General features: G+C 37.0%; 1 protein-coding gene across 15 annotated transcripts in view; it reads left to right on the top strand.

The window, feature by feature from the left end:
- Positions 1-27,443, top strand: part of cacna1db (calcium channel, voltage-dependent, L type, alpha 1D subunit, b) — an 84,894-nt gene that overhangs the window by 36,199 nt on the left and 21,252 nt on the right. For 3 of the 15 annotated variants that reach the window (XM_086159256.1, XM_086159250.1, XM_086159252.1), the window contains exons 4-31: positions 2,722-2,861; positions 3,159-3,301; positions 4,686-4,838; positions 5,402-5,598; positions 7,006-7,109; positions 7,714-7,883; positions 10,797-10,871; positions 13,148-13,226; positions 13,490-13,516; positions 14,022-14,182; positions 14,359-14,584; positions 14,964-15,171; positions 15,759-15,879; positions 16,163-16,277; positions 16,409-16,469; positions 16,719-16,779; positions 17,409-17,550; positions 17,675-17,804; positions 18,646-18,705; positions 20,352-20,458; positions 21,118-21,205; positions 21,341-21,448; positions 21,548-21,600; positions 21,706-21,852; positions 22,508-22,709; positions 22,939-23,097; positions 23,955-24,065; positions 27,214-27,297. In XM_086159256.1, the coding sequence (XP_086015382.1) occupies positions 2,722-2,861; positions 3,159-3,301; positions 4,686-4,838; positions 5,402-5,598; positions 7,006-7,109; positions 7,714-7,883; positions 10,797-10,871; positions 13,148-13,226; positions 13,490-13,516; positions 14,022-14,182; positions 14,359-14,584; positions 14,964-15,171; positions 15,759-15,879; positions 16,163-16,277; positions 16,409-16,469; positions 16,719-16,779; positions 17,409-17,550; positions 17,675-17,804; positions 18,646-18,705; positions 20,352-20,458; positions 21,118-21,205; positions 21,341-21,448; positions 21,548-21,600; positions 21,706-21,852; positions 22,508-22,709; positions 22,939-23,097; positions 23,955-24,065; positions 27,214-27,297 (3,432 nt within the window). Of the gene's footprint in view, positions 1-2,721; positions 2,862-3,158; positions 3,302-4,685; positions 4,839-5,401; positions 5,599-7,005; positions 7,110-7,713; positions 7,884-10,796; positions 10,872-13,147; positions 13,227-13,489; positions 13,517-14,021; positions 14,183-14,358; positions 14,585-14,963; positions 15,172-15,758; positions 15,880-16,162; positions 16,278-16,408; positions 16,470-16,718; positions 16,780-17,408; positions 17,551-17,674; positions 17,805-18,498; positions 18,559-18,645; positions 18,706-20,351; positions 20,459-21,117; positions 21,206-21,340; positions 21,449-21,547; positions 21,601-21,705; positions 21,853-22,507; positions 22,710-22,938; positions 23,098-23,954; positions 24,066-24,439; positions 24,518-27,213; positions 27,298-27,443 lie in introns of all 15 variants that reach the window. The other 12 variants (XM_086159255.1, XM_086159249.1, XM_086159258.1 and 9 more) reach the window with 10 other exon arrangements.

Raw genomic sequence — 27,443 nt, 5'->3', positions numbered from 1 at the left:
TTGAATGTTGATTCAGGAGGAGCAGTGTGGTTTTCGTCCTGGCTGTGGAACAGTGGACCTGCTCTATACCCTCTGCAGGATCCTTGAGGGGGCATGGGAGTTTGTCCAACCAGTGTACATGCGTTTTGTGGACCTGGAGAAGGCATTCGACCGTGTTTTAACTTGACTTAAAGCGATAGGGGACAAATAACACACAAGCTCACTTACGTTAACACAGAAACAGACAAACAAACAAACACATACACACTGTCATCTGTTAACACACAATGCAGATGAGCAGACATTTCAGACTGGAATACAGGAAGACATGGCTAAAATGTAAAATTGGTTGGAGGCTGGAGTTTGTTCTTGTGTGCTTTAACGGCTCTTATCAGTGTGAAACAGCTCTGAGGATGGCGGGGGCTTGTTGACCTTAGCAGGTCGTTACCTGGCCAATGTTACGGCACACCACTCAGCATATGCCAGTTAACAGTTAGTAGCCAGACAAAGACACCGTCATCATAGTGAATCAATATTTACACGCCAGACGAATTGAGTTATCTAAACAATTCAGCAGTTTGAGGGAACAATAGCAGCAATTTACGTTATTTTAGCCAGGAGTATTTCACAGTATATCTGAATATTGTGCACAGTGGTGTGATGCTGCTTATTCATCGGTGTGTGTTGAGTTCTCAATTATATGTAATAAGAGCACAATAAATGATTTTTGTGATCACCTTTCATTAAATGGCAAAAATAAAAGTTAAGGAGAGTCTCATTTTTGTCCCGAATAGATCTTAGCATTTTGATTAGCTGGGTCATTGTGTAAGGAAAATATGAAAAAAAAAAAAAAAATCAATATTGAGATGCGCTCTTTTTAATAATAATTTTTGTCTCTATTGTAAATCGCTTTGGATAAAAGCGTCTGCCAAATGCAATGCAATGTAATGTAATGTAATGTACACTACAATGTAATGTCTCCCTCAAAATAAGTTGAGAAATTATTATTGATTAATTTTCCTGTTTTAGTTTAATTTCTTTTTATTATTTTAAGGGTATTGTATTGAAAATGTAGTAATGGTAAAATGTTATGTTCTCTATGTATAATTATGTACATGTTGCATATGTAGTATTACAGTGCAAAGACTTATAAGGAAGCCTAGTAGTTTGCCCTGCTCAACTGTGGTGTGTCACATTTTAACATTTATCAAAAAACAGCTGCTCCTGCAGTATAGAATAGAAATTGAATTTGGCCATCCTTTGATTATAGACAGTATTTCAGTGAGTCATGCAGCACTACTTTTCAGAACTTCGTTGTGATTTAACATGGCTGGAATTTCTGTGTTTTGTTGAATTAAATCGACGCTCAGAGATAAAAGGTTTATTGTGCACTTGTTAAATTTTGTGATTATTCCCTGTGATTTTAACATGTAGTTTGGTCTGCATTTGGTTATGAAAACTCATTACTAATGTTAAAGTCTTCATACATACAGTTTGACTTCTGAAACCATGTGATTGTGATTTATACTATAGACCGTACTATATACTACTGATTCTAGCCTTTTGCATCAAGAGACAGTGGAGGTGGGGGTGGGGTCGGGGGGCTGTGTGTGCAGAGAGAAAATGTGTGGGAGAGACAGAAAGAAAGTGAGATACGTAGGAGAGCGAAAGGTGTTTCTGTGGGAGAGAAACAGAATGGAAGTGACAAAGTGAAGTAATAAATAAACACAAAGGAGAGATGTGTGGAATAATCTGATTCAGAGACCCATTTCCACTGCACACACACGGTTACCATGGAAATGGGCAATTGATGCAGTTGGACATATATTATTATGACCAAACTCTTTTCATCTTTGCAATACAATGTTTGAATCATCTAAGTCGTGGTCGGATCACCATTGTGAAATAAATGATTTCCTCTGCTCATGTGAGTCGACTGAATTCATCACACTGCTGTCCGGGTCGCAAGGGCTGCAGATTCATACAGATCTTCCTCTCCCACGTCTCTGCATGAGAGGTTCATGTTACACAATGTTACTGTCAAATGATGGGTTTATACTGTTAAGCTTTGCTTTCAAAATAACAGTCAACATAATTTTTTGTACAGTAATATAACCAATCAACATACAGTTTAAGGGAGCAAGTTCACGTATTATTTATTTTTAACAGTTTATGCCTTTAGATTTCAAGATTCAATTCATGTATACATGAAAGTGTATAATGAAATCTATATTGATGAATATTTTGTAAATTGTATCCTAAGATTAATTGAATTATACATTTATGTTAAATTATTGCATTTTGATAGAACATTGGCAATTATATGCATTTGATTTGATCACATGGCCACATGAGATGTACATTTTATATGGTATATTGTAACATGCATGATTTAATAATGAGGGTAATACCTGCCCCTTGTGCTTTGGATGAACATGCAGTATTTTTTCTAATTCCTTACACTTGAGCACTAAATGGAATTTGTGAACAAGAAAACAGAGGGGTTTGTTTTGGTTATCAGATCACAAGTGACAGATTATTATTCAATTTTCCTTGCTGGTATTTCTATTGAGGCTGAAAGGGATGAATGTTTGATATGCTGAGTGTGGCTTTTACTATAAGCATCATTTACCATTTATTTCATTTAATGTTTAAACACCTTGCTGCTGAACTTTTATCATTCATTTGTCTTTTTTTGTCTTTCTTTTCCCTTTGTCTATCAACCCTTTCTCCATGTTACAGGAAACAGTAGAATATGCCTTCCTGATTATTTTCACCATAGAGACATTTCTGAAGATTATTGCCTACGGCCTTGTCATGCACCAAAACTCCTACGTCAGAAATGGTTGGAATATGCTGGACTTTGTCATTGTCATAGTTGGGTGAGTTTATGGGGTGCATTATATGGGCACCTACATACACAAATCATCAGCCAATTTAGCTGAAACACAGCATCGGAGAGTGGTCATGATTCACAGTTTTGTGGCTTATCAGTAAAGCACCTTGCCTCACATAAAAGATTTATGAACACACATGAATGCACACACAGACACAATTACAATCAAAAATATCACATTGCTGCTCTCCGCTTTCTGTTAGTTTTGCGTCAATCTCTGTCATTTTAATGATATCTCGGCTCTCTTTACCATTGTTTTCCCAAACTTGCCTTTTCACCCCAGGTTGTTCAGTGTGGTCCTGGAGATGATAACCAAAGATGCTGACTCTGGTAGCCAGTCTGGAGGCAAACCTGGGGGGTTTGACGTCAAGGCCCTCCGAGCCTTTCGTGTGCTGAGACCCCTTCGCCTTGTCTCTGGAGTTCCCAGTGAGTCAAAACCCTGTTGTGTTTAGCCATTTTAAGCAAGACTTTCAGGCCAAGCTGATGAGAAGTGGCTGATTAAAAAACAGAAAAATCTGAAATTTAAAATACATCAACAAGCACAGCTATTTAAGTTTATATTTCCTCTTTTTGTATAAATATTTATCACAGCAACAGAAAAACTAATTCCCATCCAGGAAAGACAATAGCTGCACTCTTTTGGCCCTATTCTTTCATCAGTAAAGACATACTGCTTCCTTCACAATTTCTGTTTTCAGCATGTTTTGACCTTACATCAAGTTGCCCTCGTGTTTCTGTTCTTTGAGTTGCCATAGCAATGCATCATTCACTGGTTTGCGGTAGGGAAGGCCCTCTGTGGATGGATTGAAGGATGTTGAACTGAGCTTAAAATTGCATCTCCAGTTCTGTTCTTGTTTTGAATTTTTTGCTTTTACTGCTAGATTAAATTAAGTTGCAAAAGACAATTCATAAATCATACAAATGGAAAGGGGATTTTAGTTTCAGCTAATCTCTTTGTCTTAAGTGATCATGGTTTTACACAGTTCTTACTGCAGTCATGGCATTCCACAATGAAATATAAGGTAGTCTTAAATGATTCCTCTAATATTTCAGTTTTGCAAGTTTTGCACTTATTCCCACTTTGCTTCTAATTTGACATATTGTTTATGCTGTTACCCTGTTGGCTCTTTAGGGATCATTGTCAACCTGTCCTGTTATTTTACTGTTATATGAAATCTTGCACCTCCAGTGACACAAGTTTTAGTATAACTTCATATAACCATCTAAAAATGTAAAACTAACATTTTTTCAGGTCTCAAGGATTCAAAGGTATTTATTTTTATTCCACTCTGCGAGAATGAAACAAATGAGGCCTGTCAACAGTCAGTAGCAGCGATACAGGTGTAGTGCAATAGATGTGTGTGAGATATGCATAGACCTATTTTATTGTAGGGCGATAAAATAATGAAAAGATAAATAAATAAAAATGCAACAAAAAACATGTGAACAATATACAGAAGTCTACATTATACCTAAATATTTCAAGAAACATTAAAACTAAGTAATTTATTGTACAAGGTCTGTCTTACAGTATGTCCTCTTCACCAATGTGATTTCAAAACAGCTTCTTTACAGACTCAGTGATGCAGACATTTCAGTCACACAGTTGTTCTGCCTACTGGCTGATAAACACTTCCAAACTCAGTATCAGGCCTGGCCAAGTGAATGCTCACAGTGAGGTATTATGTTATTTCGGTAGCAGCAGGTGTCCGGGATCCATTACACATTTAGTTAGGTGATAATGATTGTAGTTGATAATAATGATGTGACTTAGTGTTCATTCTGACTTACCTTGTGTGTTTGCTCCTAGGTTTGCAGGTGGTGTTGAACTCCATTATAAAAGCCATGGTTCCCCTTCTTCACATCGCTCTGCTGGTCCTCTTTGTCATCATCATCTATGCTATCATCGGCCTGGAGCTCTTCATCGGAAAAATGCATGCTACGTGCTATATGATACAGACAGGTGTGCTTTGTTCCAAGGGCATTTGATGTTAAAGGTTGCTGATTATTTTACAATTAAATACAGCAAAGAAAGCTGTTTTCCATCACATCTTTGCATTCACAGATGTTTTAGTCCCTGAGAGTAAATGAACATACAGAGTTTACCATGTATATGTTTCAATAGGACAGATGGGGATTTAACTCAGTGATTAAGCAAATAATGTTGGAGTATTATGTAAACATGGATGACCTTTATTCAAACACTGATTCCTGGATGGATAAGATATTATTTTTCCAAATATGTATTCACTGATGGATGGCCATAATGATAAATTATCCTTTATTAATCCCTGTGGGGAAATTAATTCTATGCAATTAACCCATTATGAGCTGTAGGCTGCCGTCCACCATCACCAGGGGAGCAGATAGGGGCTCAGTGTCTTGCTCAACAACACTTTGACGCACTAGGAGGTGCCGGGAATCAGACCAGGATGTGTTCCAAAGACGATTGCTTTACCTCCTGTCCCATGCCATTAATATTGCAGAGATGAGGCTTTAGTTTGTGTTTTCCTCAATTTGCCTCAGGTACTCTGGCAGAAGAAGAGCCCACACCATGTGCTGTATCTGGACATGGCCGCCACTGCACTCTGAATGGAACGGTTTGCAGAGAAGGCTGGCAAGGCCCCAACAACGGCATCACCAACTTTGATAACTTCTTGTTTGCCATGCTGACTGTGTTCCAATGTATCACCATGGAGGGCTGGACTGATGTTCTATACTGGGTATCCAATTTTAAGACTCCTAATTATCATAGAAACGTTCCCAGTAATATTGTGTGTCATAAAAAGTTGACCGTAGGCTGAGAGAATGGGAAATAATATCACAACCCAATATTATATTTATGTATACGTATAATCAAAATCAAAAATTCTTGTTTTTGTTTCATTCCCAATTTTCTGAAACTTTTTTGATGACTTCAATGTGCTCCATGCAACTCGCTTAAAACAGGTCTCCAACCCCCGATCATTTGGTACCGGTCCGTAAAGAAAATCTTGGTACAAATAATAGTTTTTTCATTAGCCTTACTGCCACACTTAACTCTGTTGTGCCATTTCAAGTTTTTATTATTTGAACCCCCACGCCTCTAACACGGAAACATTCTCATGCTTAAAACTGGTCCCTCGTACAAAAAAACTTGGGTCGCACTAATTTCAAACATAAGCCCACACTGACTTCACAGTGTGCTCATTAGCTCTTAATTTGACCAAAGCACTTAGCTGAGTTTCAGTCACATCCAATTTGCACCTTTTTTTATAATTGCTGGACAACCTCATATACCTTCTTCCTTCCTTCTTTCTTACCTACCTCCATCTCTTGCTTCCACCCTTCATCATCCTGCTTGCTTTCTTTATCAGTCTCTCACCCACAAAGCCTTCACTACTACTTACTTGTGTTGCCATGACAATATGATGTTAATACAGCTGTAAAGGATGAAACCTTTACAAAGCCAAAGGATGAATATATAATGTGAATATTGTCGCATAGTGGGTTGTTGCATGCTTTCTCAGCTCGCTGTTTGTTTTCAGTCTGTTTAAGTCCCATTATGTGTATCATAGTCTTTCTAGGTGAAGGCATACTTTGACCTTGTAAACTGTTTTTCATGACAGGTCTAACAATAACTTTGCCAAAAGCGATATTAAAAATGCTCCTCGGCTCTTAACTGAGATCCAAGTGTTTTCTACATGTCTCCAGAAGTCATATTTGAAAACCTCCTGACTTTTCATAGCAACCTGTCCTTTCGTGGGCCTTTAAAATATGGCCTTCATAAACAGTGTACAAAGAAAGGCAGATTATTAATTGTGGGAGGTTTTTATTTCCAATCTGAAATTTTTTCCTGGGATTTTTTTTGCTGAATTATGGGGTCTAGGGTTATAAGGGTCATTTTCCAATTGTTTTAACATTAATCCTTTTCAGTGAAAGACGTTCGGCAACTCAGCAAAAACAAATATAATAGATATGAAAATCAAGACTTTTGGTTCCCTAACTTGGAACGAAACCCAAGTAAAAGACGAAACCCAAACAATTTCAATGCAATGAAAAAACATTGGGAATATCAATATATTAGAGCAGATTTGTAAAATTTATGAAAATGTATAATATTTTCTCTGCTTCTTGTGTTTTTTTTGCAGATGAATGATGCCATGGGCTTTGAGCTGCCTTGGGTCTACTTTGTCAGTCTGGTCATATTTGGATCTTTCTTTGTTCTTAACTTGGTTTTGGGTGTTTTGAGTGGGTAAGTGTTCAGGGTGCATGTTTTGTGTTCTGCTGTATTAATGAGGAATGTATTGTCCTTTAATGAGAAAATTAGTTGGTTATTTAGAGAGCACAAATGTGTTTAGAATTCACAACATACAGTACTGTCTCAGAAAATTAGAATATTGTGATAAAGTTCTTTATCTTCTGTAATGCAATTAAAAAAAACAAAAATTACTTTTTCATGATATTCTAATATTTTGAGATGGGATTTTTGAGTTTTCTTAAGATGTAAGCCATAATCAGCAAAATTAAAATAATAGAAGGCTTGCAATATCAGTTGATTTGTAATGAATCCAGAATGTATGACATTTTTGTTTTTGTAATTGCATTACAGAAGATAAAGAACTTTATCACAATATTCTAATTTTCTGAGACAGTCCTGTATGTTGCCTTTATGCACATGACGGTGTCAGGGTCACTGTGATGTGTATGCTTCAAGAATGCTAAAAGCAAGACATAGATATGTTTTCATATCCAGAGAAGTGTTGTAAAATTGGAAATTGGAAACATTTGATTTGAATCTGTCTATTATTGTCTGACCCACTGTTTATCAGTTTTGTATTGCTGACTGCAATCTCCAGAGAATTTTCCAAAGAGCGAGAGAAGGCCAAAGCTCGAGGAGACTTCCAGAAGCTTCGTGAGAAACAGCAACTGGAGGAAGACCTGAAGGGCTACCTGGACTGGATCACTCAGGCCGAGGACATAGACCCCGAGAATGAGGAGGAAGGAGATGAGGAGGGCAAGCGTAATCGTGAGTTACCTTTTCTTACTTTGGTCCATGCAATGAAGATGTGCCCAAACAACCAGTACATGGACTTGTGCTTCCAAATGATGTTGCTCAACTTTCTATCACAACCTTTATATTTATCTGCCTTATCGATGGGTCAGGACATGAATGCATGTGTTAGGGGAAGAATTTTTGCTCCCTCCCAAAAATGTTAATAAATTATCACTTGAAGATCTTAGGAGATACTTTGTTAAGAAGTATTACTGACTAGAGGACCTGCTTATAGGACCTCACAAGATGAAAAGTAAGAAGTATTTATATTTTCGGTAAAAAGAAAAAATGCGTATGCATTTGATTGTGAGATATCATTGTCAATGTTCTAAACATTTAAATCCTATATCCTAATAATATTACCAAGAGGTCACCATTACAATGATAGATTTACCAATTTAAAAAAAAAAATGGGAATAGTAACTGAGATTTCCATTTATCAAAATGAAAATATTTTTCCATTAGTTCATTACAATATAACTACAGTCTAGGTATGCATGTTTGAAATGTCATATGTGATGATTATTGTTCCTTTTTTTGTCTCTTTTGTCACTACCATGACTGCCTCCATACTAAACAGACACAATTAACTAAACAATAAGCACAGTGGCAAAATTATTGTCATTGAAGCAAATAATGGGCAGATACACAGTCATCCTCTTTAGACATATAATTTCACCTGTTTTTGTTTAATATTGCCTTTATGTTTACACTGCTGACTCTTTAAAGGTCAAGAACAGGATTAAGTGATTTTTTTGTGCCTCTTCCTTTCGTTGAAAAAGGCATTGTGCTTCATCATGCACTGGCTACACACTTCAGTTATTATTAATTTTCACACTTGTCTGAAAACCATGTCCACTTTTCCAGAACACTTCACACGCCAGAGTCCATTTGTTAACCTTTTACATATAATATACTACAACCAATACAAAGTCCTGTCACTAGCCAAATACAACTGTCTCTCTGTGTTTAATAAATCAACAGTCACTGCAAAATACACGTTTTTATTCACTTACTTTTATTTGTATCCATGAAACAAGTGTATGTGTGTGCTTGTTTGTGTGAATGTGTACGTTATTGTCAGTTTGAGAGAGAGACAGTGAGATTCAGATTTATCAACTCATAAATGAAAAGGAATGGTTGTTTTGAATGTAATTGATTGTAAGATTTCAGCACTATTTATAGAATACAATAGAATATACCTTTAATTGTCCCACAGTGGGGAAATTTCAATTTGAATGAATCTGACTTTATCAAACATTGCTTTTGACTTCTGGGGAGAGATGCACGAACATCATGTCATTACAAAATAAAATCAATGCTGAATGAGTGATATCATCAGAGAAAATACTTCAAAAAGCAAAAACCTAAGCACCAAAATCAATTTTATGAATCTGGCTTGATTTAGGAGGTAGAATTCACAAATATATCACTACTATGTCTTTGGAGCTTCTCAGTCATCCAGGTCATGTTGAATTCATGTCAAACTGTAGAAGCCTCTCGGATGAAGGGTGAAATGTCACGTGAAGAAATTCAAGTCCAGTTGCCAAGACAAGAAGATTTTGACAAGAATATCACTACTATGGGCATCACAATACTATCATGCATTGATAGGGAGAAAATAAATTTGAAGGAGTGGTTACATGATCAGTTTAAATCGAACATATAAATGATATCAAAAGCAAAAGCAGGGATGGGGATTATCATTCTCTGTCAGTCATAGCTTCAATAAAGAGAAGTTCCTTGCAACCTGCTGCAGCTCCTGAACTTGTGTTTGTGTTCCCTCCCTGCTCTCTCTCTTCTTTAATATCTGCTCCAGACAGACTCATATTAGAATGTTCCCAGTCCTTACTGTACCTTTTCCTTTTTTTTGTCTGCCTTACCTCAGTACTTGTTGTTGTGCAGACAATATATATACTAACTTTGTTTCCTTGACCCCTGCAGTGTCAGTGTGCCTTGTTATATCTTAAGGTGCTGGCTAACATTCGTTTTTTTCCCCATTTTTTTTCTCTTCTCTCAATAATGTCTCTTTTCTTTCCGTATTTGTTCCTGACAGTTTTCTTAGTGAATTAAATTTCTAATCCTTCTATGTTTTATATTATTCTGTATTGTACTGTCTAGTTGCCCTGTCCAGAAAATATAGACAGACATAAGAGAGGCACTCATATGCCAAGTGATCTCCAAACCTTTTTTTCAATGTTTTCTCAAGCAAAATACTAGAGACCTCTCTCACTGAAAACCTGCTCACCAGCATTAGAAAAATAAGAATCAATGGCCATTCTAATAAATAAAAAATTCTAATGTAATTTGGAATTTAAAAGTGTAGCCGTACCTAGTTCATTTTATCTACTTGTCACATACTACTTGTCAGATACTGTCAACATTCCAAACAACACAAGAAATGCATTTGAAAGTTTTCAACCCTTAAATTGAAAACTGACATATTAGAAAACGTATAATGTTACATCCTTTGATGTGCACTCATCTCTGTTTAAAGTTGCATAGTGAAGTCAGAGCTTGTAGTCAGACAATCTAAATGATGGCCAACATTTACCACTGACAATATGACATCAGCATTTTAAATGTCACAGATACAACTCCGTATGTACTTCCTTAAAATCAAATTAATTTTCATGTAATAAGTATTTTTGGGTAGATTCTGAAGAGATAGTGAGGGTTGACATTTTTACTCTTATTCATTCATGAAACAATATACTGCTCTTTGTCTTTGTAGGTCTTATGTATCTTTCTGGACAAGGTAGCTGTGTCTGTAGTATAGTTTGTATTGCTCTCTTGTCATGCACACCTTTCTCTTGTTCTGCTGCATACTGACTCACTGCTTCCTCTGCTGTCTGACTGTGTGATCTGCATGTTGCTAACACGCAGGGGTCACGCTAGCTGACCTCACAGAGAAGAAGAAAGGGAAGTTTGGCTGGTTCACCCAGTCCACAGAGACTCAGGGTAAATGTGTTTGTGTGTGTGTGAGTTTCTGTCTTCCACTGCATGTTCACAAGGACCGCTCATATTTGTCTTGGTGAGATCCTCCACTTGCTTGCACAGGCTTTGCTTCTGTATTTGTTTGTTGTTGTTGTGGTTGCCTGCCCTTTGTATGGAGTCATTCATCTGATCCATAACATCATAATCACCTGCATTACATATGCACACACACCCACTGAACTTGTTCAAATATTGCTTTGCATTTCTATGAAGAGTCAGTCTTAACAGCATAACATATCAAACATGGAACAGCAGAGAAATATCTTGAAAACACAAACGGCCATGCATATTATTGCACCGTCGATATCCATGGACGATGGACAGGGAAATAAAGTATAATAGCAACAACAACAACAGTAATAATAATTATTGAATTAATATGATAGTAGTAATTATTATAATTATTATTTCAATATAATTAATAAATTATTAATTGCAAACATGTAAAAACACATAGTGTTATTACACTGAAGTTTTTTTTTGCGTTATAGTAGCTGCACAAGAGTACTACACGCACATTTTAAGTTTTCAGAATACAATACAAAACAAGTAAGCATTTGCCAAATTCAAAATACATTTCATTTTATTGTGTACAAATGTATCTAATTGCAGTGTTGGGGATCGTGGCATAAGCCTATTCAGCTGGCATTGGGCAGGAGGCAGGGTTCACCGCCAGTCAATCCCTGGGCCATATATGGAGATATAGAACCACTCATTCTTTCATTCACACCTTTTGGCAATGAGGGCCTCCAATTTAAAGTACTGCATTTTTTTGGCCTGTGGGGGGAAACTGGAAGAAGCCTTTGCACACAGGGAGAACATGCAAACTCTATACAGAAAGGCTTTCATTTGGAATCAAACCAGGGACCTCCTTGTTTTAAAGCGGAAAGGCTAATTACTACATTATCTTAACCGTAATCTACATTTTTATAGTCATTTATCCTTTATTAAATTTGTCGTGGAGATATTCGACCTCTGCAATTAATCCATCATGGATGAGCCATGAGTAGTAGGCTGGCATCCACCAGTGCATGGGGAGCTGTTAGGGGTTCAGTGTCTTGCTCAACAGCACTTCGGCACACTAGGAGGAGCCGGGAATCGAACCAGGAATATTCAGTTCAAAAGACTATTGCTCTACCTCCTGCACCACATTTAAATGTAGTGGTTTCTTTTAATACATTTTAAATTAAATTCTGTTTCAAATGGTTATGAGGACAAGCACCAATACGTCAAACTCTCAAAATTATGAGTAATACATCACAAGCTCGTCACTAGTGGCACAGGTTAAGTATAATTTATTCATTTTGTAAGGACTATTTTTAAAATAAATTTGCTTCAAAGTATACATTTAATACTATAAATATACATTTTTTTTTTACTGTTTTCAGTTTATCATAAAATTGTGTTTACCAAACTTTTGTTGGCATAAACAGCCATGGTTTATACTTTCCTCATCCAGACATTCCTATCATTTTTCATTATAAAAGATAATGTATTATGCATGCACATATTTTCAAGTGTTGTAATCCTCTTATCATTTACATATCTTTTGCAGCATACAGACCTGGACCAAATGATTCCTTCACATATGTTAACTTGATAAAAATGTTCTATTATGAATTGATTTGAAATTTACGGCTTACTTTCCTAAAAGACTAAAATTAGACTAATTTGACTCAGGTCTGATGGCTTCTCCTCAGTGAAACACAATCTTTGAAAGAGCTTCATCATTCCAAGGTTTCATTAAATTGGACAGTTTGTGTCCAACCCAAAGAAAATATTCTTGTTTTTGACAAATATGAAACAAATATGAAAAGGAAAACCGTCATAGTTCACTTTCATCTATCTGAAACTTAAGACAGTAAACGCCACAGCAATTTCTGTCTGTCAAATGGAATAGAAAACATTTGAGTTGTGGGAACAGAATAGTGGTTGAATCCTTTCAACATTGAGGAAAGGATTTCTCACACAGGAAATGCTTTTTGGGTGACACCAGGGTTCACGGTGTGGGTGTCGGACGGACAACCTCACCTTGGCACCTGCTTGTAAGAGAACAGTTTAGTGGTTATCTATATCCAGTACTGAAGAGAAATCAAGGAAGACAAAAGCGGGCTGAAGCTCTGCCAGTACAAGGAGAGCCCGACCAAAATGTGGATAGTCAAAAGTCTTCTTTTTTTTGCATTTATACATGTAATATCAATATAAATGGTTGCTTCTTTCCTGTGTGTATGTTGCTGCAGCGAGCCAGCCCAGTGAGACAGAATCTGTCACTGACAATCATAATGGAGAGGAAGACAAGTCCTGCTGTGGAACGTTATGGTGAGGGTATCATCTATCACTTCAAACTCTTAGTCATTAAAAGTATACACCACATTAAACATCTGACACTTTAGAGTCTCATCTAAATTTTGAGGGGTTAACAAAGACACTGTGAATTTCTCCAGATAATCTTGTCCAAAAAAGGACCAGCTAATAAGACACAATCATTTTTTTTTCATAGAAAATGTGTGACTCAAAAAGAGTGCACTTATTTCACATGTTGGTGCTCCTTATTTAAAGTTTTCATCTTTTATTCTCTTTAGTCAAAAAATTACTAAGTCAAAGTGCAGGTTAGTATCTTGTGACTTTATGTGTGTCTTTCTATCGTTTATTGGGTTCAACTCATCCTGCATGTTTTTGTGCTTCACATTTGATTTCCTCTAATCCTGAATGTAGACATTTGTTCTTTCTTAATTGTGAATGTGTGATTCCTTGTCATGTATTTGATATCTGTCTGCATTCTGATTCACTACATGCATTCCGATTCACAAATTTTGTCATTGTGTTTTTTTCCCACGTTTGTACAATGAAAATCCACCCCTTTGCCCTTTTTATAATAAGGGTTCTGTCTCGTTTGATTCATATGATTGTTGTGTCTTATTTTATTTATACATATATATTATACATAAATATAATTCATATGATTTGAGTCCAAAGACAGAAAGGTTCAATTAAAAGTCTTTAGATGATAGCAAATTTTTTGTTCTTGTGCTTAGTTTTGGCACCAACCTTTCCTGGTGAAGTCAGTTTTGCATTTTCACAACTGATCCTCAAGTGCACCTCTTTTTTTGCAAGTCGTCAGTGGCGGCGATGGAACCGTTTCTGCCGCAGAAAGTGCCGTGCAGCTGTGAAATCTGTGACATTTTATTGGCTTGTCATCATCTTGGTGTTCCTCAATACCCTGACCATCGCCTCAGAACACTACAACCAACCAGAGTGGCTGACAGAAGTACAGGGTATCTATTTCTTATCTGTTATGTTCTCTTTGAAATATACAGGGAGGTCCAAATGATGTTGTATCATATGACTTAAAATGTAACACTGCATTTCGGTGTTCTGTTTTTTTTTCTATTTTTTGTCTAATTAATGCTTCAGTAACTTAGGATGTAAACTTTGCTTCTCTCCTTTACAGATGTAGCCAACAAAGTTCTCCTAGCGATGTTCACTTTGGAGATGCTGGTGAAAATGTACAGTTTGGGGCTGCAGGCCTACTTCGTCTCACTGTTCAATCGCTTTGACTGCTTTGTTGTGTGTGGAGGCATCATAGAAACCATCCTGGTGGAGCTGGCCATCATGTCGCCACTAGGAATCTCGGTTTTCCGTTGTGTCCGGCTCCTCAGGATCTTCAAGGTTACACGGTCAGTGAGTTCTGATGCAATAGAGCATATTGGATTGACTCATAGCAAGAGTTTTGTATACATATGATTTACAGTAAAGCGGAACAAGCAGTGATTCGTTATTGAAAAATAAATCAAATAAACAAGAATCTGTAAAATCTAAGAATGGCATTCATTCATCCACTGGCAAAACTCTTAGGCTGCTATGTAGCATCTCTGCTACAAACTGTAGTATTACACTGTGATATAGATTGAGACCCACAAAAAAATATTGTCCTTAACAAAAAAAAAAAAAAAAAAAAGAATCAATTTAATATCTTCTCTCGCAATGTTCACTGCTGGGTATGGTATTTTGGGTTGTGTCTTCCTTTTAACTCCTCATATCCTTCTCTTCTTCCAGTCATTGGGCATCATTGAGTAATTTGGTGGCATCTCTGCTGAACTCCATGAAATCCATCGCATCTCTGCTGCTGCTTCTATTCCTCTTTATCATCATATTCTCCCTGCTTGGCATGCAGCTCTTTGGGGGAAAGTTTAACTTTGATGAGACTGTGACCAAAAGGAGCACGTTTGATAACTTTCCTCAGGCCCTGCTCACTGTGTTCCAGGTGTGTGTGCTTGGTGTCATTTATTTCTCTTAGATAAGATTGGTTGGAGACATCACATTCTGCAGTAATAGGACTTTGTGAGGTCAAATGCAATATTTTTCTAATAGCTGGACAATAAATCTGTCATTAATAGAAATGCTAACCCAACCAGCCAGGAAGAGTCCAGTGTCTTTGTCAGACACAGGTGTTCCTTTCAAATGTTGCGTGCATTACTAATGTGTGCCTATAAAGCTAGGCGTATATAAACAAGTTGTATCATCACAAACAAAATACCATTATGTTGCAATGAAAACAAAGTCAATAAATACCCAATGACATTCGAAAATAACGTTACCGCTACTCCTTTAGATAGGAAAAATAACAGTAGTCACAAGCAGTAGATTTGTGTGGGCAGTGAGATAATAAGACTACAGCACTTCATGGGGACTGCAACTAGCACTCCTAGATGCTATAATGAATGAAAACTTGCAATCCATTGGATGAAAAACCCACTAATGTCAATATGCGTGATTGTTTAGCCTTAGTTTTCAAGAGATCAGTCATAAAAGAAGAGATGACATAGGATCAGCTGTTCTTTTGCTTCTCAGATTCTTACAGGAGAAGACTGGAATACGGTGATGTACGATGGTATCATGGCATATGGTGGTCCAGCTTCTTCCGGAATGGTTGTTTGCATTTACTTCATTATCCTCTTCATTTGCGGAAACTGTATCCTCCTGGTCATAGTATACATGTTTAGTTGTGACTGCTTCCAATTTGATTGTCTGCATTTATTTAGTGTCTTTGACGCTAAAAATAATCAAAGCAAATTCTATGGTTCTCTTACTGACTCTAACTCAGGAGATAGGTGGCATAGTGTTTCACTTACTGTGGAGAAGGCAAGGATTTGACTTCATAGTAATGCAAATACAATACTACTCCCAGAGCCAATATGTGGAATTTCAATTGCTTCATGCGTATTCAGTATTTTCATCTTAATTGAAATTGATAGACATCCTGCTAAATGTCTTCTTGGCCATTGCTGTTGATAACCTGGCGGATGCAGAGAGCCTCAACACAGCACAAAGGGAAGAAGAAGAGGCCAAGAAGAGGATAAACAGTACCAAGTATAGCACAGGAATCCGTCAATATTTCAGATTTCAGTTCCTGGTCACATTTTTGACAACTGCTTTCTACCAGCAATGAAAGAAGGCCTTCTGCTGTGCTAATGAATCTCCATTTCCTCTGTCCTAAACAGGGAGACAATTTCTGATCAGAGAGGAGTTGAAGAATCTGAAGTTGAAGATGGAGACGCAAAGGTAATAGAGAGCGAAGAATAGTTGACTTCATAAATCATGCAAATCATATAACTGTTCTAATATAACTGTTATATATTGAAGATTGCATGCAACATGATTTTTTGAACTCCGATTTAAATTACCTTTTTGACTGAAGATTTTCCGATGTACCTGCATAATGTGATATTCATTTTTGTTTTTTAATTGCACACCCCTCGTCAATTGTGGTTCCATCTTTAAACACATGATTTACCTAATCACTCCATTCAGGTACCAACAGAGGTCTTATTGGATGACGACAAAGAGATGTACCCTGCTATTGACTCACCAGGTGTGTTTGCAGAGCAGTTGCAAACATGAAAAGGGAATTTTATCATAATTTCCTCATTACCTACACATAAAGACATACAGACTCCACCATTCTAAGTCCAATTGTTGACTAACGCCAGTGAGAGGATGAGGTTCATAGCACAATGTGGGTGTTTAGAAGGATGGCTGTATCTAAAGTGAGCTGCCTATTTCATCCATCACATACATGAATGCAACTTTGCCAATCAGACCTATATTTTTAATTCAGAAGACAAACATTTTATATGGTAGCCACTTCTTTCTTTTTCATGGAAACCTGACAAAACAGGAAATCATATTTTTTAAGAATCAGTTTCATGCCGTTATTCACTCAGTATCATTTTGATTTGTCTATTGCCAGAAAATATATCCAGTGAATATTTTGATCTGTATCCTGTGTTAGTTATTGAAATGATCATTATTCATAGTAGGAAGTTAAGACTGCATTTTCCCTGCAAGTAAAGCTTGGATTTGTTTTCCCCAAAGTATGAGCTCTTTTGGTAAAACTGTGATTTATTTTTCTCTGTGTTAGCAGTGGTCAGAATATAAAAATGGTACTTTGTGTAACTTTTTACTCAGAAAGATTAAAATAGTCATAATTCTGTATGACAGGGAGTAATCTTGATGAGGATAATGACCTTCCAGAGCTCCCAGCTGGCCCCCGCCCTCAGAGGTTGTCTGAACTCACCATCAAGGAAAAAATTCCCCCAATTCCTGAAGGCAGTGCTTTCTTTATTTTCAGCAGCACAAACCCGTGAGTCTTTATAACATTTTTTTTTGGAACTGTGTTACCTAAATTTTAAGATATTTATCTCAACTTGTTGAGTTTTACAGTAATATCGTATGAGATAATTGTCTCTCTCACTCCCTTTCTCTAGGTTCCGTGTATTCTGTCACAAGCTAATCAACCATCAGATTTTTACCAACTTAATCCTGGTCTTTATCATGCTGAGCTCCGTCTCTCTGGCTGCCGAGGATCCCATACGTAACTTCTCTGCTCGTAATATTGTACGTAATATGAGTCTGCCCATGTAATGTTGTCTTACACCTTAGTTCAATATGGGGTAAGCGCTTTAAGCATGAGGAAGTTTTGAGTCAGACACCAAGTTTATTTTGTGCACCATTCGGATCACCGCCAGGATGTCTTGAAATTTCTGAAAGGGATTCTGCAGGTCTTCAAATGCCAATTTCTCGGAAAAGGCAGTACCTGATACTATTTTGCATTCAACTGACAAAAGAAAGAGAATTGTTGCTCCCTGATTAGAAATTGCTGTGCATCTGCATAACAATTACTGAACTGGCTTGTTGTGATGGTTTAGATTTCTTTCTTTACAAGGTTGAATTGTTTTTATTAAATGCATAAAACTGGCACATCCGAGTTCCCTGATTTGGCTGTCCAGATTTAGTCTACTGAATTTCCTTCCTCAGAAATTTTATAATGTGTGATTGTAATGTGGAATAGATCATTTATTTTTCCTGGAATTAAATTTAACTTTTATGTGTAGCACATATAATTGTGTGTTACAGTCTTAGCAAGGAGCAGACCCGACACTAATGAACATCCTTTTTTTTTTTAATTCAATTTTCATACCAGTTACATCTACGCTTGACTCAACTGTGTCTCCAGCTAAACTAGATGGTTCACTGTACTTTTATCCTGGAATGACTTGATGACTGTGCACTTGTGCATTGCCTCTTCCAGATACTTGGTTATTTTGACTATGCTTTCACCGCAATCTTTACTGTTGAGATCCTGTTGAAGGTAAATGGCCTGTGTGTGGTGTGTTGTGCTGTGCAGGTAGAGCTTCAGTAACCCTGCGTGCTTATGTCACTCTGATTGCCTCCTCAGATCCTAGGCTATGCAGACTATGTCTTCACTAGTATGTTTACATTTGAGATCCTTATAAAGGTAAACATTAAACAGTTGAGCTGCTTTAGCTACAACCTACCACCTCCTAGCTTGCTGCATTTGCCCACCTCCCTCATTTTTGTCTCTTTTTCTTTTTGTTGAAATGGCCACCTGTTTTTGCTATCTTGTCACACTGCCATTCTGTCAACGTGAGGATTTTGTTAGATTGTTTTTTTTTTTTAATCTGTTTGTCAGTTTTCCATCTTGGCCAACTGTACCCTTCCATCCCTAATTTAGGAAAAGTCAAAATCTTTTGTTAGAACTTGTTAAAAAAAATCATACTTCTGTATGCTCTGGAGAAACAAGCTATTTTCTTTAATGACATTACAACTATAGTGGGTTTTTCAGAAAAAATTCCAGCCCACATGTTTTGGTGTTGCTCATCACAGCAAGAATCACAATTTGATTACTCAACAATGGAAACCCTGTGGCCACTTGCTTATTGTTATTCCTTGCTGGGTTCTTTGAAAAATGTAATTCAAATTAAAGTGAACTAAAATCAAGCTCAGTTTTTGGCTTCAAACACATAAAAAAACATGCATTATTCAGGGAACTATTGTTTTCAAGACTTTTAAAATGCAGTCCAGTCCAAGTCCCTTACCCTTTTGTTTACTGCATGTTTGCAATAGGTAAATCTCTTGTTTTAAAGCCTAAGCCTGAAATTTGATCAGGAGAAGATTATAGACCCTGTTTCATGGAAAATGTTTGCAGTAGCATCCCTGGTATAATCTGCACCGGAAATGAGTGTCATGGCTTTGGAATAATGTGCCCCTTGTCCTATATTAAGATTTAATTTTTTTTTATGATGTCTGTCTGTGTATGTTTGTGTGTATGTGTGAGCGTGTGCATGCTTTGTGTCTTTTTGCTGTGTCAGTGTATGACTGTGTTCATTTGTACAGCTTTCTTCAAAAGGGTCAATTTTGAGTTTCAATACTTGCAAGTGGGAACATTTAGGTTAGTCCTCCCTTTCTAAGACAGCTTTCTGTCTGTGTGAGGGTTCAGACTGGGTACGGGTTAGGGTTGGGTCCCGTTTAAAGCTAAGAAGTAATGTTTCTTATTAGTAATATGGGAAAAGGTATTGTTAATAACTGTCCTCGGCCTGATAGTTGTATGATACTATGTTCTTTGTTGAGCATTCTATCATATATTATATGTGATACTATGTTTGTGCAAAAGGACAGAAAGTGTGTATCGACCACTGTGCATTCCACCTCTTAAATTGATTTTTAATTTCTGTATGAGAAGGTCTTGTCGGCATTAATCTAGTCTTGGTGTTTTTTAAATGTTCATTCAAATGTACACTTTCATATCAATCTCTCAATTACCTTGATTTTCACAGCAGGATCCCCAACAGGGAACTGCAAATAAAATTAATTCATTTTTCTTATAAACACACATGAAATGGGGCAGTGCCTTTGAACAGGAGAAGTAACCCTCGGTCACTTTTTTCCATCCCCTTTTTGTAATGGATTATTATGTACCAATAATGAAATTTATTGGCAACACTTTCTGAAATTCTCAACATTGTACTTACAGAATAAACAAATTTAACTATACAACTTCAAGCCTTATATATTAAGCCTTAATCTGAGTATATTTGATTGTGTGTATGTCTTCTTATTGATGGCCATCTTTCCTCTGCTCAGATGACAGCATTTGGTGCTTTCCTGCATAAAGGAGCTTTCTGTCGAAACTACTTCAACCTATTAGACCTGCTGGTTGTCGGTGTTTCTCTGGTCTCCTTTGGCATTCAGTATGTATCAAGTTAATTTCTCACCTGTGTTGACTATTAGATATAAAAGATAATATTTGTTGATTTCCCCTTTTGTGAAATAGATGGCTATTCAAGTTATGCTTATTCTTTAAGAAGTAATATCGTAAAGGGTTATTCAGAAGAAATTGTGATTGCCTCTCATGTTAGGATTATTCAAATGATCACCTCTTGTTCTTTCAGCTTGCCTCTTAAATACTAAATCTCTCAGTATAATGGACTGGTTGTTGTAAAATCATTACATTTATCCAGGAATTTTAATTTGATAGGACTCAATTCATATCTGGCTTTGCCCACGTCATTTATTCCAAAAACGCGAACGGTAGCTTTTGTTTTGCTTTTCTTATCTAAAAATATCATGAGCCTAAGTCTGTATATGATTTGCTATTAACAGAGGGGCCACCTGTGTGTCATAAACAGAACAAAAATAAATACGTGCACATAAGAGCCTCTTTGGAAACTTAAATTTTGCTGTTTAAATAGTAAATTTGTAATTTTTTAAAAACAGCTTAGTTATTCCTTTCACTTTAATCTGTAAAGGTTTATCTCTCAGTTGAAGATGACAAATGACAGCTTGACTATTACAGGCTGATACAGAAATTGTCTTCCGTTTCTACACTTCTACACTTTCTGTCTCATAGATCGTCTGCCATCTCAGTGGTGAAGATTCTACGTGTTTTGAGAGTCCTCCGACCCCTCAGGGCGATCAACAGAGCTAAAGGTCTCAAGGTCCGTCATACAATAACAATTCTATTACATTTACACTTGAAGGGTGTGTCGCTCTTTTGATGTTTTTTTATGTTTTCCTATGATACATTCATTTAATGCTCCTGATTATGGGGTGTAACCATCTGGCATTTGCAGCATGTGGTCCAGTGCGTGTTTGTGGCCATTAGGACCATCGGCAACATCATGATTGTCACCACGCTGCTGCAGTTCATGTTTGCTTGTATTGGAGTGCAGCTTTTCAAGGTAGTGAACAGATGGTACACGAGAGTGATAAAGTAGCAGGATCACCAGTGGCCACTCCCTCATAAAAAAACGGACCTGACTATGTTGTTTCCAACACAGGGGAAATTTTATCGCTGCACAGACGATGCAAAGTCCAGCCCAGAAGAGTGCAAGTAAGTTGATCTGGCTCTTGAATGCTTTCATCTTTGAATGTTCAAATTTGTGTGTATGTGTGTGTCTGTCTACTTAGTAAATTTTTTTTTTTTTTAAATCACCAGAGGAACTTACATTCTCTACAACAATGGCGATGCTGCACTGCCAATGGTGAAGGAGAGGATCTGGTATAACAGCGAATTCAACTTTGACAATGTCCTCATGGCCATGATGGCTCTCTTTACAGTGTCCACCTTTGAAGGATGGCCAATGTGAGTCCTGCCATCAGTGTGGATGGCTTTATTCTAAATTCAGTTACAATTAATATCATAAATCTGACACTGTTTTGTTTGGGTACCTTTTTCATCTAACAAAACAATAATAAATATCACAAATAAGGGCAGGCCAGTGTGGTAAAAAAAAATCAAACACTTGGAATCATCCATTGGGATTTTATTAAAAGTAAATGAAAGAATTTATAAGAATTATGCTGAAAAAATAAAGGATTTTTTTTGCAAATTTTCAGATAACTTAAATAGTCAACCCCATATTATTTTACAGCAAATTTGACTGACTTTAAAAGGTGACAATTTACAAATGGCATTTTCCAATCGCTTTTAGAAAACAATAGATGTAGCAGTGGAAAAGCTGACTGAACACATTTTCAGAAAAGAAAAAAGAACAAGTCAATCAAAACATTTAATATGAAGCAATTCACAATGTGATCTCACCGCCAGATGGCATTCCATATTTATGGAAAGATATCTCAATGGTAATCTCCAAATCTTTGATTAAAATTTGTAATTTAATATAACCAACTTGTCTATGGAATCCTCAATTGAAGATGTATTTGTAGGAGTTTTGTTTTAATCTGTTTAGTCTGGGAATAACTGTTTCTTCTGTTTCTCTGTTGTGTTTACCATGCAGGCTATTGTACAAGGCCATTGACTCTAACAGAGAAAACATGGGTCCCATCTACAACTACCGCATTGAAATATCCATCTTCTTCATCATCTACATAATCATCATCGCCTTCTTCATGATGAACATCTTTGTAGGTTTTGTTATTGTTACTTTCCAGGAGCAGGGTGAGAAAGAGTACAAAAACTGTGAACTGGACAAAAACCAGGTAAGACTTGCTGTTTGCTATGTGTGGGTTCACAAATCGAATTCAAATTATGGGGGAAAACATGGCTTGCTACAGTTTCTACAGCCTGTATCCATAGAAAAAATGTGCTATATCTGATACTGTCTGTGCTTTATAGACTGATCAAATTACACCTCTTTGTGCACAAACATAACAACAGATTTCCTGTTTTTAATGGGACTTTGTATTTTTCTGTTCTCTGCTAATTTAGCGTCAGTGTGTAGAATATGCTCTCAAGGCTCGCCCTCTACGTCGCTACATCCCTAAGAATCCATACCAGTACAAGTTCTGGTATGTGGTCAATTCCACTGGCTTTGAGTATGTGATGTTTGTCCTCATCATCCTGAACACCCTGTGTCTGGCCATACAGGTATGTGCCCTTTATTCCATCCTGAAAGAAAAGTAGCATTAAACTACCTTGTGAGTTTTCTCTGAAACTTCTTAGAATCATTTTTCAATGGTCTTCAATACTCCTACTGTAGAGCATTTCTCTCTGGGTTGAATTGAGTGGATTTCATACAGTGTGCTAAACAAAAGTTCATAAAAGAAAGTTACTGGATGAATACAATAGAGGCCGCATAGATAATGGTAAGGAAATTGTTTTTTGGAAAGTAAATAAGCACTGGAATAATGCAATACAATATGTGTTCGAAAATTGAATTTACTTCTCATTTTTTGAATAGTGATTACTCATTTCCCTATTATATTCAGATATGGACCATGGTGAGGATATCTTTTTTTAAAGTTCCTTGTATTTTTCTTTTTTATCTTTTTTGCTCAATGCTTTTTTGCCAAGCACTTAAATGTTTTCAGAATTATGGAGTTAATGTGGGGAGCAAATTACTCATAAATAGCCTTAAAAAACTAATCAAGGAATTACTTTAGGGATTAGCAAAGGATATTATTTACAAATCAGGAAGAAATTAAGAAGCAGTTATATAAGTGCTGTGGTAATCCATACCAACTTCCCTTTTCTGACCTCTGGGTGTGTACAGTATATTACATTTAGCAAAATCAAGCCCAACGATTAACACCAAATATGCTTTTGTATACGCCCCAGCATGTACAGTTTTCCTCCAGTTTTCATGAGGTCATTGCATTGTGCAATGTTTTTAACAGCTTGCTGTTTTGTTTCAAGCAGATTACTAGAGGGTCTATAAAGATGTTCATAGTGTCATCATTTAAGGTCTGGTGTGACATATGACTGCTGAGTTTGTCTCTCTCCAGCACCACGGTCAGTCTCATCTGTTTAACTATGCCATGGATATCCTCAACATGGTTTTCACTGGGGTCTTCACTGTGGAGATGATACTCAAGCTTATCGCCTTCAAACCCAGAGTGAGTGTTTAAATGATGCAATGTCCCCAATTTTTAGGCAAGAAAAATGCAAATACGGCACAACCATCTCAATGGTTCTCTAAAAAAAAAACCTCTGCGCAGATGTTTTTTTATTTTTTTTATTTACATTTTCCGTGGTATTTCATATCCAGAATGGTTCTGGTTGAAGTTTTTATCTGATAGCCTCCCCCCTTTTCCATTCTTCATATACTCTTCCTGTCCCTCTTACCTCGGGGTTCTGGCTGTAACCCCTTCTTCATCCTCTCCATTTCCTCACCCTCCATTGCCCATGCCACCATCACCTCCTTCCCTCTTCTCTGCACCACCTACTCCCTCACCCTCCTCCCACTGGCTGTGCATGGTGCCATATTCAGGGCTATGTTGGGGACGCCTGGAATGTCTTCGACGCTCTGGTGGTGATCGGCAGTGTAGTCGACATCATACTCAGCCAGGTAGAATTTACAGCTCCGTCAGTCCCTCTTCCGGCTGCCACCTCACTGCTTTCTCTCCTTCCTTCACACCTCTTCGCTTCTCCCTCCTTCCTTTATTAATTTCATTTTCTCCCTGTAGCTTGGCTTGATCTAGTGTCTGCTTATGAAGCAAATCTGTTACATCTGTCATGAACTAAATGTTTATAGGGCATACAGAGATCAAATATATGCTAATAGAGAAAAACATTTCTGACATTTGGCTGTATTTTTGCACCAGTGTAGGACCAGTCCAAGTATCAATGCATAGCTATGAGCAATTACATTCAGTATGATATAATTTTTTTTTTCACTCTTGCATCTCCAGCGCCAAGTTGGTTGTTTCACAGGAGTTCAGGGTGTCTATAGATCCAGTAAAATTTTGAAAAAAATCTGCACACCAAAAATGCTCCAAAAAGGTAAAGAATTTATTTTACATATAACACAAAACACTTATTCTCACATGCATGACGTGCGGAGCAAAAACTAGCCTCTCCCTCAGATGCTTACCAGAGATATGTGTTTACCATTGTCATTGTGTGCAATTTTTAAAGAGAAGAGAATGATCATGTGATTGATTCCCTTTTTTTATTTGCATGGCTCTTGTTGGATATATGATGTCCTTTTAACATTGTAACATGTAATATTTTCTTCACTACTTTTCGGGAACTGACCCGAGACAGCGATACTATTTTACATTTTTTCATATATACAGATATAAACATATGGGGACTGAAAAAACCTCTGCGATTGAAGGGCTTCAGCATACAATATGAAATATATAAAAAAAACAAAATATCTGCATGGGGGATCAGACCAACCGAGCAAACTAATATAGCTAATATAGACAGAAAGAATTTATGGTGTGGACAAACACAGATGGACAAACATGTGAACTATAAAGAAGGTTGTGGGGCTAGTGTGCCTAGATGGAGTATAGACTGCCCCCTCTACGTGGACACTTTACAGCCTCTGTCCCTGGGTATTTCAAGGTCGAGACATTATGTTTTGCTTCCCTGAAATGTCCCGCGACAGGGCTGGAGGTCACCTGATTTCTTGTGGTGCTCCAGTGTTCTGTGATGCGGATTTTCTGTCGTCTGTTTGTTTTTCCTTTATTCGCTAGCTCACAGGGGTATTTGAGCATATAAATGACATGCATAGTGGAGCACGAAATCCAAACTCTAATATTATATTTCTTGCCTGTGTGCAAGAGGGTTCCCCTCTTTTTTTTCTTTATATTTTATGATGTATGCTCAAGCCCTTCAATCACAAAGGTTTTTTCAGTCCCCATTTGTGTCTATCTGTACATGTGTAAAAATGCTAAAAAGTATCGGTTCTCGAAAAGTAGTGAAGATAATGTTATAATGTTAAAATGTTAAAAGGACATCATACATCCAACAAGAGGCGTGCAAAAAACAAAGGAGGGAATCAATCACATGATCATTCTCTTTTCTTTAAAAATGGCACCACAGTAACGTATTTGTAAACACATATCTCCAGTAAGCATCTGAGGAAGAGCCTAGTTTTTGCTCGAAACGTCATGCATGCGAGAATCGTGTGTTATATTTAAAATAAATCATCTTTTCTTTTTGGAGCATTTTTGGTTCGCGGATTTTTTCAAAACTTGCCTAAGTCGTTTTTTTTATCTACCACCCATCCCTGACTGGGCAGTGGATGTGCGTGTGTTTTTATTTTCTGTCTCTATAGATCCACCAGTGCAACGTTATCTTAGCTTCTATTTGGGAACCTAGATCTTGACTCTGTTTTTCACTGTTATTTCGTTGGTGGGCACCATGTAAGGGAACACATGAGGATGGATTGCCGGATGTCTCATTTAAGCAGTTACCAGCAAGAAACATATATTTTAAAGGCAAAGTATAATAAAACCTTATTTTTAAGTAAGGACAACTGCAATTATAATGAACTTACAACAAGTGTAGACCGCAGTTTAATCATGTTTAATCTGGGGCTTTAACCATAATGGAAATGGCCAAAGCTATTGTTGCAAAGAGATTCACACTATAGCTTAATGAGAAAAACTGGTCTGTATCTATGCTAAGCCTGCACCTAAAGAGAGCTTGTGTTGGAAGGCGCAAAATATTGTATTTTCTTTATTTCATTATATAGTGTTTTCCTCTTTACTTTGTCATCTTGAGAAAAACTGGTATGGTACATGTTGAATGGCCAGCCCTTATCCAACCCTGTGCTGTGATGGAGATCAACCCTCACCAAAATATTAAAACTAAGCTCATCTTTTGCTTTTGTGCTTTGACCTTAGTCCCACACTTGTGCTTAAAACTAAATTCTTCAAAAAAGTTTTGACACAGCCATGTTTCTGAACTTATTCAGTCCTGGTGAATAGTTATATGTCAGCTATGGGCCTTTCTTTCAGCCTCAGAATGAAAAGATACAATAAAAAGAACAGAAAAAAGAAAATATGATAAATTTGAAAGGGAGATTTGGGTCTGACTTAAAATACAAAATATAAACCAGTTTAACACCCACTGGCTTGGTGACAGGAAACATTTTTATTTCACTCTCACTCTGTCGATTTAAATCAAATCTTTTTGACGTTTTCCTCTTTCTATCTTTCACATTTTTCTATCCCTTCCTCTCTTTCCTTCCTATTGTTTTCTCTGTCTTTCTCCTTTTCTGTGGTTCTTCATTGCCCGTGCTTGCAGAACTATTTTGCTGATGCATGGAACACGTTTGATGCCTTAATTGTTGTGGGTAGCGTGGTTGACATTGCCATCACTGAGATAAATGTAAGTATGTATTTTTTGCACATACTTGCCTGTTTTCTGAGGATTTCCCAAGAAAGAGAGACATTGCCTTTGCTCCAGAGTTCCATGTACATTAATATTCTGTTTAAGAATTTCGAACAATGTATTGGTGCTCTAATCTATATGGC

This window comes from Fistularia commersonii, chromosome 14, assembly GCF_037954325.1.
Source record: "Fistularia commersonii isolate RoL2024-O1a breed Wild chromosome 14, RoL_Fcom_v1.0, whole genome shotgun sequence".
Classification (NCBI taxonomy): Eukaryota; Metazoa; Chordata; class Actinopteri; order Syngnathiformes; family Fistulariidae; genus Fistularia; species Fistularia commersonii.
This window is presented reverse-complemented; position numbering and strand designations above follow the sequence as displayed.